Source organism: Gymnoscopelus braueri (assembly GCF_963280865.1).
Source record: "Gymnoscopelus braueri genome assembly, chromosome: 23".
Taxonomy (NCBI): Eukaryota; Metazoa; Chordata; class Actinopteri; order Myctophiformes; family Myctophidae; genus Gymnoscopelus; species Gymnoscopelus braueri.
This window is the reverse complement of record NC_137625.1, coordinates 16,356,687-16,374,611: the sequence shown is the minus strand read 5'-3', so window position 1 is coordinate 16,374,611 and position 17,925 is coordinate 16,356,687. Positions and strand designations below refer to the sequence as shown.

At 45.3% G+C, this 17,925-nt stretch overlaps 1 protein-coding gene across 2 annotated transcripts in view; it reads right to left on the bottom strand.

Annotated features, from left to right (window-relative positions):
- Positions 1-17,925, bottom strand: part of snd1 (staphylococcal nuclease and tudor domain containing 1) — a 352,436-nt gene that overhangs the window by 307,564 nt on the left and 26,947 nt on the right. For both annotated transcript variants that reach the window (XM_080420799.1, XM_080420800.1), the window contains exon 10: positions 10,104-10,208. In XM_080420799.1, the coding sequence (XP_080276925.1) occupies positions 10,104-10,208 (105 nt within the window). The remainder of the gene's footprint in view (positions 1-10,103; positions 10,209-17,925) is intronic.

The window sequence follows — 17,925 nt, the reverse complement described above, 5'->3', positions numbered from 1 at the left end:
GCAGAGTGAGAGAGAGAGGGAGGGAGGGAGCGAGAGAGAGAGGGGGAAAGAGAGAGGGAGAGAGATAAAGGGAGCGAGAGGCAGAGGGAGAGAGGGGTGGAAAGAAAAGCTGACTCCAACTCCCTAGCTCAAAATAACTCACATCTGAAAATACACCACAGCAGTAACACTGGAGAGGGGAGGGAGGGAGAGGGAGAAGAATATGGAGGGAGAGGGTGAGACGGATCGGAAAGGAGTTAAAAGACGAAGGAAAGAAAGAAAGAAAGAAAGATAGGAGTGGACAGTGAGATAAAGAGGGGAAGAAGGGAATGAGGCCCCCATTTCACTGCAGCCTGTCAATGTGAATATGAAGAGACATGTAATCACAAGAGGGACACAGACAGACAGACACACACTGACAGAGACAGACAGACTGGCCGAGAGAGAGACTGACAGAAAGAGAGACAGGTGGACTGAGTGAGAGACAGACAGAGAGAGAGAAAACAAGAGAGAGATTGGGGGCGGGTGGGGGGGGGTGGGGGGCTGTCACAGTTCATTTGTGCAGTGGTACATCGCATCTGGCCTTGGTAGTACCCCCTCAGAGCCTGCCACACACACACTGAGTGGTCCTACAAGCAGAATAGAAGCTCAGACACATCCAGACAGGCACAGATAACGACAACTGACACTGGAAAACCCCTAGAGACCCATAGAAAATGGACACACACACACACACACACACACACACACACACACACAGTGAATGTCATGTCAGATTCCCAGGATTCTGGCTTTAGAGTACCTATGTTTTTTTTATACATGTTAAATAAACATGTGTACAAACGTATACACTACATGTGTGTGTAAATTCAGGTGTATCTACTGACACACACACACACTTACACTACATGTGTGTGTATATCCAGGTTTGAGCGCACACACACACACACACACACACACACACACACACGCCAGCTCCCCAGATGTTACTCATCATTGGCTGAACCAGCTCAGTAAAGTGTGTCTCCGCTCTTGAGCACAGTTGTGCGAGTCGAGTCGCACACTATAAACTTTAAAGAATATTTGTTGTGAGGTTGTGTTTGTCTGGCACGCATCGACTAGTCTCTTAATGGGGTTTGTCCCACAGGTGAGAGAGTATGCAGAGCAGAAGAGGCGAGGCGAGAGTTTATTTGTGGAGCACATCTCAACAAGGCCATTCAAGAGAGCTTTACGGAAAACAAAGAGGCCTTGAGCCAAAGTGCAAAAGAAGGTTTCTCAAAGTTTGTTGCAGCTACAGTATGTGTGGTGCATAAAGATTGGACATCGCTTCTTCACATTTTGTTCCGACTCTGCGTTCAGAAAGCAGACCCGTCCTAACCCGAACCCGGATGGTTCATAACATAGCAGAAGATCAGAAATGAATATATAAACCATTCAATGTCTTAATAAAATCAACAATAGTATATTTTGAAATGAATATGAATGATTTGACAGATTGGGATCCAGTATAAATATCTAAGAACTCTAAGAAGAAAGAGTCATAGTGATCCACTTTCTTGTAATAAGTTAACCAGGAAGTGAATGGAGCAGTAAATCTTCAGATTGTGTTATCTCTGGTTCTGTGTGAGAAAAATAAAAATAAAAATAAAAAATTCCGTCATTGGCAGTGTGGGCCATTGCAAAATCGGACGGGAATTTTCGTCCATGGCAATGAAAGAGTTAATAGGAACTGCATAGATTAACACATTGAATGCCAGTCGCGTAGATCTACGCGAACCTATTTAAAGCCGCAGCGTGCCAGTCGCGTAGATCTACGCGAACCGCCGATTCCCATTGAAATTGCCCCAGGTGCACTTTCCGAATTTTTTTGATCCATTTCCGTTTCCGGTTTCCGGTCGGAAACGGAATTATTCGGGTTCCGTTTTTTTCGATCGTATCCGCTTCCTGTCTGGGATCCTGTTTAAAACTCGATTTTCTCGGTTGTTGTTTTTCTCCTCGCTGATCACTGTTTAGCGTTGATCGGCTGTATCTTCAAGATGGCGGCTCGCATTTGGAAACTGTTTTCGCTGGCCGTTTCTCACAGATCCGCTGTGTGTTTAGAACCAAATGAACGCGCACTTTTAACTTATTTAGCGAGGTCTGTGGCGACATGAAAAAAACAAAAAAACAACAATAAAACGCTGGCACTGGTGAGTACATTATGAGATTAAACTCTGGCATGGAATGTGTTAAGAGAACCCGGAAATTTGCTTCAATTCCAGTGCCGATTCCTTGGGGGTTGGTGCGACACTTTGCACCAACTCAGCAAGCGAAAAACAATAGTTTTCCAAATCAGGAAGAGACAATTCAACCCGATATGTTGCACACCCCAGAAGACAAAATAGATAAATTACAACGCATGCATGCACTAAGGTTTAACCTGCACTAAGGTTTAACCTGCAAGACAGGGGGGAAGAGAGGAAGACCTAGAACCACCTGGAGAAGAACCAAAGAACATACGAAGGAAGAAGGGCTGTCATGGCAACCGGAGGCGAGGGCAACAAGACGGGAGTGGAAGGAGGAGTTTCATCGATGGCCTGTGCTCCTTAGGGAATTTAAAAGGCCTGAGTAGGCAAGTAAAGAGGCCGTAATTCATGACCTTGAAGTATTAAAGTATACAGACCCTTACAACATGGGTCAGTGTCGTCCACTAGTGCAACGTGACCCAGAGGACCGCAGACCACAGCCTAATGAGGCACGGGGTACTACGTCAACAACAAAGGATCTCATGCTGCTTCTCTGGGCAAACAGATCATTAAAATGCGCAGCGAATCCAAACCACACCATCGTTTCGGTAACGCTCAATGACTCAATTCTGGTTTTCTTATCTTTTCCAACCATGCCAATTAGCTTGGATCAAAACCTAATAAAATGCTTATGAACCTGCTGACATACGGATACATGGGAGCCTACCACGCGTTCAGACGGGGCCAAGTAATTACACCCCAAATCACCCAAAAAATATGTTATGTACACATTTTTGCACACCTGCTCTGAAACCCTGTCTGTAATAAAATATGTCAAAACATTGCAGTCTTGTTCATTTGAGTTTACATGCCACCGCAGTGGTGGAAAAAGTACTTAAATTCTTTACTTAAGTAAAAGTACCAATACTGCAATATAAAAATTAAAAAGTAAAAGTCCGGAATTACTTAAGTAAATGTACTTAGTTACTTTCCACCACTGCATGCCAGCTTGTGGCTACTTTTTCATGCTGTGTGACCCTGTTGAGTAAAGTCAACCACAACACTACAAAACACGACACAATACCAAAACTGCATTATTTTAAAAGAACATTTCCAAAGTGCATCACGTATGCCACCAGCGGGTGCCACCTCCAGCACGATTTGCCCTTCGTGCAACGGTTGCTCCATTTTCTTGCTTGGCTAGTATAAGCTAGGGACAACACTGATTTTGTGTGTGTGTGTGTGTGTGTGTGTGTGTGTGTGTGTGTGTGTGTGTGTGTGTGTGTGTGTGTGTGTGTGTGTGTGTGTGTGTGTGTGTGTGTGTGTGTGTGTGTGTGTGTGTGTGTGTGTGTAGATAGAAGTTAGGTTTATTGTTTAGGGTTATTCCGATTTTTACATAGTAGCATGCCAGAGTGGAAGAAAACTAGCATGGCCGTGCGCCACAAATAGCAGATCATCTACAAGCTCAGAACGTGCAACACCACAACTACATACATATAAGGCTTAAGGTTAAAAAAATAAAACAAAAAAGTATAGGGGTGTGGTGTGTGTGTGTGTGTGTGTGTGTGTGTGTGTGTGAGAACTCTAGTGTTTCAGCCACCATTACCAATGAACAAACGTTCCTCGGGTTTCCTACCCTGGATGAGGTACTCGCATTCTTTCCTTAAGGAAAATATAGAAATGCTATGTCCTGTATTGAAAATGTACTTGAGCTCAAAAATATACTTAAAGGGGGCGCCCACTGGCCTAGCGGTCCAGGAACACACACCATAGACTGGTGGTCCGGTCTGGCAGTGTGTCCGACTCCCGATCCCGACGGCCTTTGCTGCGTGTCACCCAAGCCCCCAGAACCCAGTGGTTGCATTGAAGCCGAATGGACATGCTGGCCATTCATAGGTACTGCAGCTTAAAACGGCCTGGGGCTTCCTGTCACGAACGAGCGAAAACGGTTTCGACCAATGGGCTCGACTCACGAGCGCGCGCATGGGGCTGCGCGCTTCTGTGACGCAAAACGCGTCACAAAAGTGACACGCAGAAGCCCCAAATAGGCCTCACCCACCACATTTCACAACCCGGAAGAAGGGGTGATTTTGGCCCATGCACTGTGTGAGCAACTCAATGCAAGTGGATGGGAGGGGATATCGGGTGCACTCTCTATTATTTTTAACTCTATGGTGTCACACCCCCCCCCCCCCCCATCTCTCTCCCCATTTCCTGTCAGCCTACTTTCATCTCAAATAAAGGCAGAAAAAGCCCCAAAAATATATTTTAAGATATATATATATATATATATACTTAAAGTACCAAAAGTAAAAGTAGTTTCACAAGTTGTCAAACGTATAAAATGTAAAAAAAATATTTTGAAAATAGCACATCTACAAGCTCACTATGTGTTGTGAGCTTGTAGTAAAGTAAAAAAAAATACCTCAAAATTGTACTTAAGTACTAGCCTGATTATCAGCCTGAAGCTGCGTGGAGCTTCAGTCTGAAATTGGCTGCAGTGTCGGCGATTGCAAGGGGGAGGGGATTCGAATTTCCCTAAACCAATCACAAGAGATCCACGGATCCGCCTAGATCTGACATCATCTAGCCTCGGTCCCAGCCTCACTTATCTGCGAAAAGAAGAGCCTGGTCACGACCTAAAGCAGCGAGTGTCTAGGAAGTCCTGAGTGGGTAGGATTTCCGTCGTACGCGTTTCCCCCGGAAACGATATTTTTTTGACCAATCACAACACTTGTTTCATTCACGGAGAATGTTAACAGATTTGTAAAGCATCAACGTCATTTCCTTGGGCGGTACTTCCGTCAAATTCAACCGTTTCCGGTTCTTCACTTCCTAGACAACCAACATCCCAGGTCTTGCCCAGCGTGGACATCATCGCACAGCTTGTTTTAGCAGATATTCGCTGATTGGTTTGTCGTTTTTCAACACCAGACCAAGAGGCAGTCCGCTCAGAGAGTGGTTTGGAACCAGGCTACTTAAGTACAGCACTTGAGTACATGTACTTAGTTACTTTACACCACTGCCTGTGTTCAGTTTTAATTTGAATACATGTTGTGGTTATTGTAACCAGTGCAGTGTTTCCTTGCAGTGGAGCGCTATTTAAACGGGGTAAACACTCACAAATCATGAGCCCAGAGCAGAGAAGTGCAAGGAACAATGGTGACAAAGAATTTAGGAATACAAAACAATGCATCCAACATCTGGGCTCTCATGATTTCAAGTAGCTAACGGAGCGGTTAAAAAGACAGTAGAACGCCGCTCTCTCTCCCGGGCCAACTCCCAGCATGCAACAGCGGTGCACAAAGCTCACACTGTAAACGCATCTGGTATCGCAATGAAATACAAAAATGTGGAAAGAGGGAGCAGGGGGGGGGGCATTCAATTAAAGGCAGGAGAACGATAAGGAAGTTGTGCGGAATGCCAAAGTAGAAAAATACATTTATGTAAGCAGCAGGAGATGAAGAGAAAAAAAGATAGAGGCAATAGAAGATGGATAGAGAGAGGAGTGAGAGTGAGAGAGAGAGAAGGGTAAACGGAGGAAGAGGATGAGTCAGGATGAGTTGGAAGGCGATGGGAAGAAGCAGAGACAAAATGGAGAAATGCGTTCATGAGCTTGTTACAATCACACAGACAGAGAGAGAGAGAGAGAGAGTGAGTGTGTGCGGCATAGGAAGGGCAGCCATGCAGGTCAACAATGTGACTCCAGCACCCTGCATACCCCACAGGGAAATAAAACCACACCAGAGAGAAAGAGAATGCAAGGCATGCCGTTAATGACGCGCTGCGCTAACGATGACACTCAGAGGGTGATGAAGAGGAGCAACGAGGCAATGAAGAAGAAGAGCTAAGAGAAAAGAAGAGCAGAAAACTGCTAAAGAGGGAAAAAGAGTGAACCATAAAAAGACAATGAGATGAAAGGGACAGTCTATTAAAGAAAAGGCACCTATCCAGGAACTCTGTTGTTGGACTAAAACATTTTTTTAATTTTTTATACCCTTCCTCTCTCCCTAGCTCTCCGTTTCTACATAATAAAGCATCATTTCTCAACGTCGGGTCCAGGGACCACCAGATCCGTGGCCCAAAAGAGAAATTTGATGTCTCCCCAGGATCCAAGCTAGTGAAAATACTAATAGCAGACCTACAAGCTCACAACGCGTCGCGATGCGAAACGTTTTATGTTAACGAAACCTAGGAGAAGGTTCACAGCACATTTTAGGCACTCGGCAGAAACTTGCAACGGGCGTTGTGTAAAATATGAACAATTTCTAAAATAAACACAATATTTAAGGTGTTTTTAATTTTAGTTATAGAGGGCAATTATAATGTATTAAGGCATATAAGGCTTATTAGCCAGGGATCCTTTTAACAGACTGCACTTATCCAGAGTGACTTACAGTACAAGCGTGAAATCAAGAGTAAATGGCGAGAACCCTAGTCAACAACACACGACAGAGAAGAATAGTCACTTACAGTTAAGTAGAGCAACGAGAACAATGTAGTGCTTTCAGGAAACCAGGATACAAAGTAAACATCAAACCTAGTATGCGTCAAAACGATACGCTAAATAACAGTGTAGCATTTGTGGTCAAGAAGAACCAAATCGGGGGCGCCCGCTGGCCTACATATAGGCTCCAATGACAGCGCATCGCGGGTTCGAATCCTGATCCCGACGATCTTTGCTACGTGTCACTGACTCCTTGTCTCTCTCTCCACTGTATACGTCAGAAAAGCCTAAAAAAAATGTATAAAAAACAAATTTAAATATACTGTAAGTTTTTTTTCCTTCCCGATACAGATTCCGATAACCCATAACTTGCGTATCGATCGATACAGAGACCAAATGGATCCATTTGGGTCCATTTGGTTCTATTTGTACACTCACAGAGTTATGGTGGTCCTTGAAATTAAAACGTTTGAGAACCAAGTCCACCGGTATCGTACATGTATAGAAGACGTGTCTTTACAGTGTGATGAAAAAATACAAATAAAATAAGAAATAGAAATTGCAAGTGCTTTCAGAGAATCCCTCCCAGCTCTGCATTCCTTCGAGTGATCGATAACTTCCCGTGTGATAGGTGGGTGGGTGGGTGGGTGGGTGGGTGAGGGGGGGGGGGGGGTCCTAGCCGACTGGCAGCCGTTTTCAGCCTACGGTATCCGCGTGTCATAATGAACGCATAATACACTACGTATGCACATAATGTATAATCAGTAATTTTTTCAGACCTCGCATGTACTGTATATGCTATAGATAGGTACAGGTCTCTCACCGGTCGTGACAAGGCATGTGCAAGAGTGTGAGTGTGTGCGTGTGCGTGTGCGTGTGCGTGTGTGGAAGTGATTCAGGGGGGAAAGAGGTTTGGTGTGTAGGAGAGATTGATCGGCCCAGTTCTCTGCAGTGCTGCAATCCCATCCACTGGGTGTGTGTGTGTGTGTGTGTGTGTGTGTGTGTGTGTGTGTGTGTGTGTGCCCCAATTGCAAAGGCGCCACCATGTGGTCAAAACTATGACGACGGAGGCAGAGCAACAGAGAGATGTAGAGCCAGAAGAGGGAGAGAAAGAGGGAAAAAAAGAGAGGGAGAGACAGATAGAGGAGGGAGGGAGAGAAAGAGGGGGAGCAAGGCAGTTGAGAAAAAAAAAAGAAAAAAAGAAATGGAGGATGAAAAGAGATGACAAGTGCGTTTTGTCTTCATTATCCCTTTGAAACCGGGAAAGCATCGGTGTCATTTTAGATTTTTTCAGTTGGCTATTCAAAAACAACAGATCTACAAGCTCGCAGCGCGTCACATCTGCTATTTTTGAGTAAGCGTGAGAACTTCTGGTTTACAAGGCATCTGCAGAACGGGCCTCAGAGGTCTTAATGGGTTATAGAAGTGGAGAGTAAGGAGCAGTCACATCGGCAGGATTTTCAATAAAAGAGAATTAGTCACTTCTGAATGTGTCTGAAAATGTGTCAGACACAACGCAAGCCCTGGTGAGAGGCTCCACACACACACACTTTTATTATTATACTTGCGAGGACACCAGCATTTTAGGACAGCGTAAAAAAATATGAAAATAGCCTAATAATAGCAGATCTACAAGCTCGGCTATTTTCCGGTGCATTACAACAGTGTACAACTTTAATTCTTTCATATATTCTATGTGCAGTGCTCTCGTTCATATTCAGGTTGTATTATGAGTTGCTGGTTGGTTAATACACTGGAACGTTTGAACTGATCTGTCTGATAACCATACAGTTCAAAATAATAGAGAGGTAACAAAAATCCCCGGACCTATTTGGGGCCTATGTGATGCGCTTTGCGTCACTCTGCGCAGTAGTGTCACCTCTGTGCGCAGCCCCGTGAGCAAAGCTCGTGAGTCGAGCCCATTGGTCGAAACCGTTTTCGCGCGTCTGGCCCCAGCCGTAATAAACTGCAGTACCTATGATCGGCCACTATGTCCAGTGCGCTTCACTGCTCCCTCTCGGTTCTGGGGGCCTTGCTGGTAACCCATTCAATCCGGAAACGCATCTATGTCATTTTAGATTTCTTTGGCTATTCAAAAATACAACCTCATAGTGCGGCACCAAGTGCAGCGCTGTGAGCTTGTAGATCTGCTATTTTTTTAAAGTCTTGAACATTTGTGCAAATCTTTTTGCACATTTTTAACTCAAATCTTTGCTTCTGGGGGTTGTCCCTGGAACAACATATTTTGATGGGGATCGGCGGCCAAAAACATAATTTTGGGGGTTCTTAACTCTCTCAGTGCCAAGCCCCGAGTTATCCCGAGTTTTCTCTGAATACCCTCCCTGCCAGAACGAGAAATCCCGAGTTTTTACTTTTTACTGTGGTCGCGCTATTCTGTTTATTTTTCATGATCACTTTCGCTTTCTGATTCCTTCAGACTCATTGGGTTCCGGTTTCATGACGCAGATTCCGTTTCCGGTTCTCATTTTTTTTCCGCGCTCATTTTTGGCCAGAATAGGGAAAGTCACGGTTTTTCACACGGTTTAAAAAACGAACGGAGAGGTCTACTTCTATTCTCTTTGGTCTGGGTGACGATCAGTCATCGTAGTCGTGTATCACATTGTAATTTAGCCCGATCAGCGATTGTCGAAAAAGCCACATCCGGTTAATGACCGGATGTGACTTAAGCCTGTTTGGGAGGGGGTGAGCGAGTCAACGAGGTGATCAATGTGTCGATTTGCTGCTCTCTACTGGTAGAACTGTCCTATGGGTTTAAAAGTGCAATCAGATCATTTATTTGAATGAAAAATTACAAAATTACAAATTTAAAAAACACGCAAATTGCTGGCACTGGGGGAGTACTTTATGAAAATACTCTTGGCAGTGAAAGAGTTAACATGAAACAGTTTGAGAACCACTATAACATAAGTTTTCAAAAAACTGTTAGGATTTAGAAGACATTTGTAAAGATTAGGAAAAAAAATTCAATTTTTTTTTTTTTTATTGCAGATCTACAAGCTCACAGCGCGGCTGTGAGATTGTGTATCTGCTATTTTTTGAATAGGCAAATAAATCTAAAATGGCACGGATGCGTTCCCGGATTGAATGGGATAATTGCATGTGGGATGGGGTCGAGAAAGTCATTCATAAGTCTAACCCCAACACCTAAAAGCACCCTCTGAAGATCTTTTTTCCCAACCATAAAAAGCAGCATTTCTCTTGCGAGAACCAGGCAAACAGTCCTCAAAATGCCTATTACTCACATTCTACTATACTTGTGGGGGGACATTTGGCCCTCACAAGTATAGTAATACGAGTAGAAAAACAAGACATGCACACACTAAAAACACACTAGAACAGCACACCAAAAAGCCAAGCAGGAAGATAATTAACCTATCATATTGCAATGGTACAATTCAACACACACACACACACACAGCGTCTGTTTGTACCTCTCCCTCGATCCTGGGGGGCCGGATGCTGGACAGATGGATGGTCTTGTACTCTCCAGAGTTCAGCTTCACCACCATGGCGTCAGCGTTGAGCACCTGCATCACCTGCAGGGGGAGACAAAGGAGAGAGAGAGAGAGAGAGTCGGTCAGTGTTGCGACGTTCGCGAGCGATTCGTTTGAATAGTTCAGAAAGAATTCCGTCTTTTGTGTGAACGAGAACGTCAAACGTCACCGCGTCGTCTCGAGTCGTTAACCCATTAAGACCTGAGAAGATTCTAGAAATGTCTAAATCCTAAAAAAAATTTGAAAGAAAAACCCACATTTTTTTTCCTCGATTTTTCAAAAATAGCAGATCTACAAGTTCATATCGCGGCACTCGGTGCCGCGATATGAGCTTGTATATCTGCTATTTTTGAATAGCCAAAGACATCTAAAGTGACACAGATGCGTTCCAGGTATCAATGGGTTAAGTTTTCCGCCGTGCCGTAAAAGCCTGGTGGTGACCCCGAGGTTCAGCCGGTCTGTGGCAAAATGCAACGTTTTGACTGGCTGAGGAGAGACATTCCTCTTTTGTCATTGGACTAAACTACGCGAGGAGGGCGGAGCCGGAAGCGATGCACGGTGAACAAAATCATTCGACCTGATCTTATTAGTGCACGAGAACGACATGACTGGAGTCACCGAAACGAACGATAATTCCCAGTTCCCACCACTAAGACTCTGACGCTGAGTGACAGAAAGGATATGGAGGGGGGAGAGGGGGGGGGGGGGGAGAGAGAGGCACAGGAAACAAACAGCAACCGGAAACATGGCTGGAAAGGATGAACTGTGGCTGCGTCTCAGGTCCGTAAATCAAATCCTCGTTTCCTACAGGCGCATCCAATTCCTTGCATCTTTAGTCCATCGCACCGAGGACGCACCGAGGAAACGAGGCGAGAGGAAACGAAGAAATGTTGTTTAGAGGAAGTGGGACGTAAATTACTCTGAAGGGTCATGTTAAGCGACGTCCATTTCTGAACAACACAGCTGACAAGCACCCCTCCCCGCCCGCCCCCCGATTTAGGGGCGGTATATTGCCAGCTGGAGGGGCGGGGTGGTCACACAATCATGCTGTTCAACTTGGAAAGTCTTCCCGGTAGCAGGCACTTTCGTTTCCCCATCTCGTACCTCCTCGGTGATGCCTCCAAATCCTAATTGCTAATCTCCTTCGAGCAGGCATAAGAGACTTGACACGAGTGGAAAAATGGTGGACGGACCTTCCATTTCCGTTTTCCAGTGAGGATATAGGAGCTAGGACAGAGCAGGATAAAGGACCTGAGGAAGGAAGCCAACAGGCCTGAAATCCTGCAGGTGACAGTGAGGGGGGGGGGGGACACTTGGAGAGAGTAGATAATGGACACATGGAAAGAGGGAGATCTGGTCTAGTAAAGAAAAGAATGACATCAAAGACCCCTGTGTGATCTTGTGTGTGTGTGTGTGTGTGTGTGTGTGTGTGTGTGTGTGTGTGTGTGTGTGTGTGTGTGTGTGTGTGTGAGAGAGAGAGAGAGGGAGAGAGAGAACCAGTGAGCGTGCAAGGGAACGAACAAACGAAGGCAGCCCCAGCAGCCAGCTGGGTTTGGAGGACAGAGAGAGGACGCTTGGTGTCTGGGGGATTGGTGTTGAGCGAGAGAGAGAGGGGGGACAGAGAGAGAGGGAGAGAGAGAGAGGGTAGAGAGTGAGAAAGAGGTAGAGAAGTAGGGGGAGAGAGTGGGGGCAGAGAAAGAGGGAGAGAGAAAAATGGGGGAGCTTGATGACTGTGTTCTATAGCAGCAGACTAAAGATAGACCGGGTACAGTAATCACAAAGCCCTCTGTCCCTGAGACTGACGATCGGTGCCACGATCACAACAAAAAGGGAAGAAATCATCCACTAAATGTGCGTAGGAGGGAGCCGAGTTGATGGTTGAACGTTTGGAAGCTGCAGCTGAGCTCAAAATAGATATTTTCATGATTGGTTTAACCACTTTAGTCATGGTGTCCCGTATTTTTTGACACATTATAGGCAAAATTAAAACCTAAAAAATATATAGCAGATCTAAAATCTCACAACGTGTTGCATTACAACACATTGTGTGTGTGCAATATCTCAAATTATCATTATCTCTGAAATATGGTGCTCTTACATACAGATGTACAAAAGGTGCGCTCATGGCTGCAGCTTAGTAGCCATTGCAAATTGCTGATTTGTTAATTCCACTTCGCAGACATTGTCTCTCAACATGTTTGGCACATAGTGCATCAGACGCTGATGAAAACAAAGAGTGGGGATCCATCATCAAGTATAAGACAATTTACGTCCACAGAGAATTTGTTCGGTTTTCAGACTTGGTTTGGAGTATTAATGAAGGCTTTTGACATCCCTATAAGGATATAAAGACAAACTCTGTGTGTGAGTGAGTTTAGACTGCCTGTTTGTTCGACTCTGTTGATCCGTACAGAATATGCGCATGTGTGCGTGGCTGCGTGCGTGTGCATTTAGTCTGCCAGTGTGTTCATCTCTTTTGATCTGTACAGTATATGCCTGCCTGCCTGCCTGCCTGCGTGCGTGTGTGCGTGCGTGTGTGTGTGTGTGTGTGTTCCATGCATGGAGACAGATTGGGGCTATAAAGTGACTGAGATGGAGGGGGTGTCCAAACACTGAGCTCTTAAGTAGGCCGCCTGCAAGAGACTGAGGCATCAATCGTACACACACACACAAGCATGGGCCCTCATCACGCATGGGCCCTCATCATCGCTCAAAAGTGGGTGATATATGCACTCGACACCAGATATACTGCTTGATAGTAAACAGTTAAATCCTCAGTGTTAATTTAAAGCAACAATCTGTAAGTTTTATGTCTTAGCTACAATAAAGTTGGCGGCACACGTGGTTGGTCCAATCCGGTGTGCCATCTGCTTCAAATCACTTTCAACTACCCGACACCAGGTTCTGAATGTCTCAATGGAAGAGTATAGGGAGACCACTGCAGATGTAGGCCCTACTGGTTATATTTTATTGACATAACTCTACAGGAAAGAACTTACTTATTACAATACAAGAACGTTCGCCACAAAACACGCTCGCCCCAGGGCAAATCCGGCGGCCTTGGAACGGTCGCCACCAGGTATTCCTAAACGTAACCTCAGTAAACTATGCCTAAACCTAACCTTATTCCTAAACATAACCTCAGTAAACTATGCCTAAACCTAACCTTATTCCTAAACGTAACCTCAGTAAACTATGCCTAAACCTAACCTTATTCCTAAACGTAACCTCAGTAAACTATGCCTAACCTAACCTTATTCCTAAACGTAACCTCAGTAAACTATGCCTAAACCTAACCTTATTCCTAAACGTAACCTCAGTAAACTATGCCTAAACCTAACCTTATTCCTAAACATAACCTCAGTAAACTATGTCTAAACCTAACCTTATTTCTAAACTTAACCTCAGTAATACTATGGCTAGCCTTAAACTTATTCTCAGTAAAACGAATACAAGAACTGGTGGGGGCGAGTGGGCACCTTATATAGCAGTGGTTTTAGCTCGAGACCCAAAAGAGAAATGTGATGTCTCCCCGGGACCCAAACTAGTGAAAATAGCAGATCTACAAGCTCACAACAAGCTATTTTCACCACTTTTTTTTTGTTTTTGATTGGAATCTTTGATTATTATTTTTGATTTTATTTATGAAATTCCTTTAGAGATTTATTTTTGGTTGATTGAAAAAGATATCCCAGATTGTAATGTTAACCCTTGTGGCCCTTTAAGCAGGACTATCAGCTGCTTGGCAGTCACAAGCCCCCAAGGCCTTGCAGTTGGTAGGTCTGCCTTGTTGATCTGCTATTTTGGAAACATCGTGAAAATTTGTGCAAATCTTTGAATATATATTGTTTTAAAGCAAACATTTTTAACTAAAAGCTTCTGGGGGTCCCTGGAACAAAATATTTTGAGATGGGGGTCGGCGGCCAAATACATATCATTTTGGGGGTCCTTGACATGAAAAAGTTTGAGCACCACTGATATAGCAACATACGTATTTTTTTTTGGAATACCGTTGGGATTTAGAAGACATTTGTAGAATCAGCTTCAGGTCTTAATGGGTTAACGAAAAAACACAACTTTTTAGAAAATGCAGATAGGAGGTTTCTGCCCGACACCAACGATACATAGAACATACAGCATACTGTATATTCTATGTACATTCTGTATGTATGTATACACAGTATATATATGGGCGACTGCATTCTCTTCATTATTCCATGAAAACAAATCAGATTGTCAACTGCATCTGCCACCAGATAGCAGAAATTAGACCAGCCCACATACTAAACAGACTGCACACATCAGCAGCCAAAATACATCATACACTAATCACTGGACTGAGTGAGAGAGACGGATAGAGAGACAGCCCCAGAGATGGATGGATGGTGGGGGGGGGGGGGGGCGCACAGAGAGAGAGAGAGAGATGGAGAGAGGGGAGAGAAAAGTAAATGAGAATGTGCGACAGAGCACAAGCGCGCACACACACACACACACACACACAAAAGCAGCCAGCCTGCACCGATTCTCATTCTAACAAGGTCATTTCTTGGTCCACACAAATAAATAAAGTGGCAGAGAGAAAGAGAGAGAGAATGTGGCAGAAAGGGGAGAATATGGCCGAACATTTAGCGGCTAATTATCAGCTGGGGGGGGGGGGGGGGGGGGGGTGTGACAACGAGAGAGAGAGATGGGGGGGGGAACGTAAAGATTGCAGTGTGTGTGTGTGTGTGTGTGTGTGTGTGTGTGTGAGCCAGAAAGGACAGAATGTGCAGTGATGATGATGAGAATGAGCCAGAGAGCGAGGAAGACTCAGAGGGGGGTGGGGGTATGGGGGGTGTGTGTGTGGGGGGGGGGGGGGGTAAAGAGTAGAAGTGCCAAGCAAGCAGGGGGAGCATCAGAGGAGAGAGAGAACGATAGAAAAGACATGCAGACGCCGGGAAAAGAAGATGGTGGTAGAACAGAGCAGGGAAGACTTTGCAAAGTAGATGTCATGAGGGACGAGCAAGCAAGCAAACAGACAAACAGACAGACAGACAGGCAAGCAGCATGAGTCATTGGTCTAATCTGAGATTGGAAGAGGTGGTGGGAGGTGGGGATCTACTGCCACCCTCTGGTCGTGACCGGAATGACATCTGCAGTGGCTCTGATCAATCATAGCGCAAATCAAGAGGCGTCTTGGGCCATGAATCGGGTGGAATATGTATAGTTGTCAATTGAACCAATTAACCTTTTAAAACCGGATTGATCGATAGAAAGATAGACATATATAGAGCAACATACGTTATTCAGAAAACCATAATGATTTAGAACATTGGTTTCAAACGGTAGTTCTCATAAATGGCAGATATACAAGCTCACAGCACGTCACAAAGCGTTTGAAAAACTTTGAATAATTTGGAATTGTTTTTACACTAATCTTCTCTTCTGGTGGGTCCCTGGTGGGTCCTCCATTTTCGAAATGGAGGAGTCCGCGGCCAAATACATATAATCTTGGGGGTCCTTGGCACGAAAACGTTTGAGAACTACCGATTTAGAGGGCATTTGTAGAATCGGCCTCGGATCTTATTGGGTTAACTTGGTTCCGGGCTACAAAAAGGGCCAAACGGGAGCTAGCCAGGGGCCCGGCACATAACTCACCTCAAAGTGAAATTCTGCCCCAAAAGACACATTCATACGACGCAATTCAGAATCTCGCTGCCAGCCGAGATGGTTCGTCAGCTGGGGTGTACAGTTCCACAAACTAAATCGTTGCTTTTCAATGGCCGTGATAAACATCTCGAGCTGGCTTGTAGCCCCTTGGCCCTGCCGCGCGCCGCCGCTAATGAGAATGTAATGCTTCAGGAGAAAGCGCCACACTGGGACATGTATCATTATTACGCTAAAAATGACTCTGTCCTTATCTCCTTTCCCCTTCACACGCTTGAGAGGCAAAAATAGTATGAGACCCATCTCACTCTCGCTCTCTCTCCCTCTCCCTCTCGACATCTTTCTTCTCCAAATGATTTTAATTGGTACACAGAACTCGTCAACCGCACTCATTACTTCATGCGGGGGAGGATAGGGTTGTTTTCCACAATGTCGGGAGAGGAGAAGCCTACATACGCTTGTCTTATTCCCACAGAGGTGCGAGGAGACACGGAGAACAGGCATGAGTCTGTCAATTCTCATCTCGTTTTCTGGTCCATCAAGACTCGACAAGAATCCAATGTTTTGACCGAGATTTTGCACAACCACCACATCAAATCAATAGGAAAGACTGGCATTTATTTCTATTCGAGAACATCTAATTATCTTGTAAGCAAAAGAGTTTATAAACATTTGATAGAAAGATACAAAATGAACTTTTATTTCATTTAACCACTTGAGCCCCACAGCCCCACTCAAACATTTTCAAACAAGGACACCAGGTTGAACGTGGCTATAAGTCGGGTCACTGGGGGTCGCCCGCTGGCCTAGCGGTCCAGGCGCATGCCACATACTGTAGTATAGGCTCTAATGCGGTCTGACAGCGTGTCGCAGGGTTCAAACCCAGATTTCCCCGACGACCTTTGCTGCGTGTCACTCTCCGTCTCTCTCTCCCCGCGTCCTGTCCATCTCCACTGTGTACTAGCAATAAAGGCAGAAAAGCCCCCAAAATATATTTAAAAAAAAGGAAAAGAAATCTGGTCACATTGGCTGCATAACTGCCAATACCAATGTCAAACCAAACCACTGCCAAGAGAGTCAAATGATGGCCGATATGTCAGCCTAAAGTGATGCAATGGGTCGGGCTCTATTTTCCATGTGGGAGCGGAGAGGAGAGGCCTACATACGTCTTATTCCCAGCAGAGGTGCGAGGAGGAGACACTGAGCACAGGCATGAGTCAGCAAGGAGGACTCTGCTCTCATCTCAACTCTATCCATCACTCACATAATAAAGAGCCTGACAGGAATAAAGAGGGGAGCAGTGCATGGTGGGATTGGGATTGGGGGGGAGGGGGGGGGGGGGGGGGGGTAGTTGGACAGGTCCCTCAGGGGGGGAGGGGAAAGCGTCAACAACGACAAGTGATGATCCGCGGTCACCTTGACATCATGACAGGTAAAATTCAGCTCAATCAAAGTCCTAGATATGCTGCCCGTTGTCATTCTACCCCCCCGCCCCCCTTCCTGATCTAAATAAAGATGTTTTTGCTTTATTTAGGCAAAAAAAGGACATGAAAAACAGGTCTCCTCCAGCAGGAATCGAACTGGGGTAGGTTGCGATTATGCAGTCGCCGCAGTCGATGTGCTCAGCCAGAGGCAGGCTCTTAGATTTTACCCACCTAGACCCTATACTGTACTACTGTATACTTAGTTGACTGGGGTCCACCAGGGCTCTGTATTAGGTCCACTGGCATTTCCCTCGACACCAAATCTCTTCACAGAAAAATTGCCGATCTCGCGACGCGTTGCAAGCTTGCAGATCGGCTATTTTCACCCGACGCTCACCTGGGAATAGGGACGCAGAATTCTAGTGGCACGGGTGCCGTACCTACTATTGTGTCAGATGCCTTTTCATTCCACCAAAAAAAAAAAAGGGAATAGTTTGTTCACTGCATCCAGGAAACCATTCTTTCTCTCTCCCTTTCTATGCAAATACAACCAGGCAAGGTGACATTGTATGGGGGCACGGAACCGCCGGTAAGTAAGTGGCTAATCCGTAAACAAACTGACTAATGTAGTATATAGGCAGCCCGCTGCACCGTGCTGTGATTTCACGGGTTTGGCCCGGTGGGGGTGG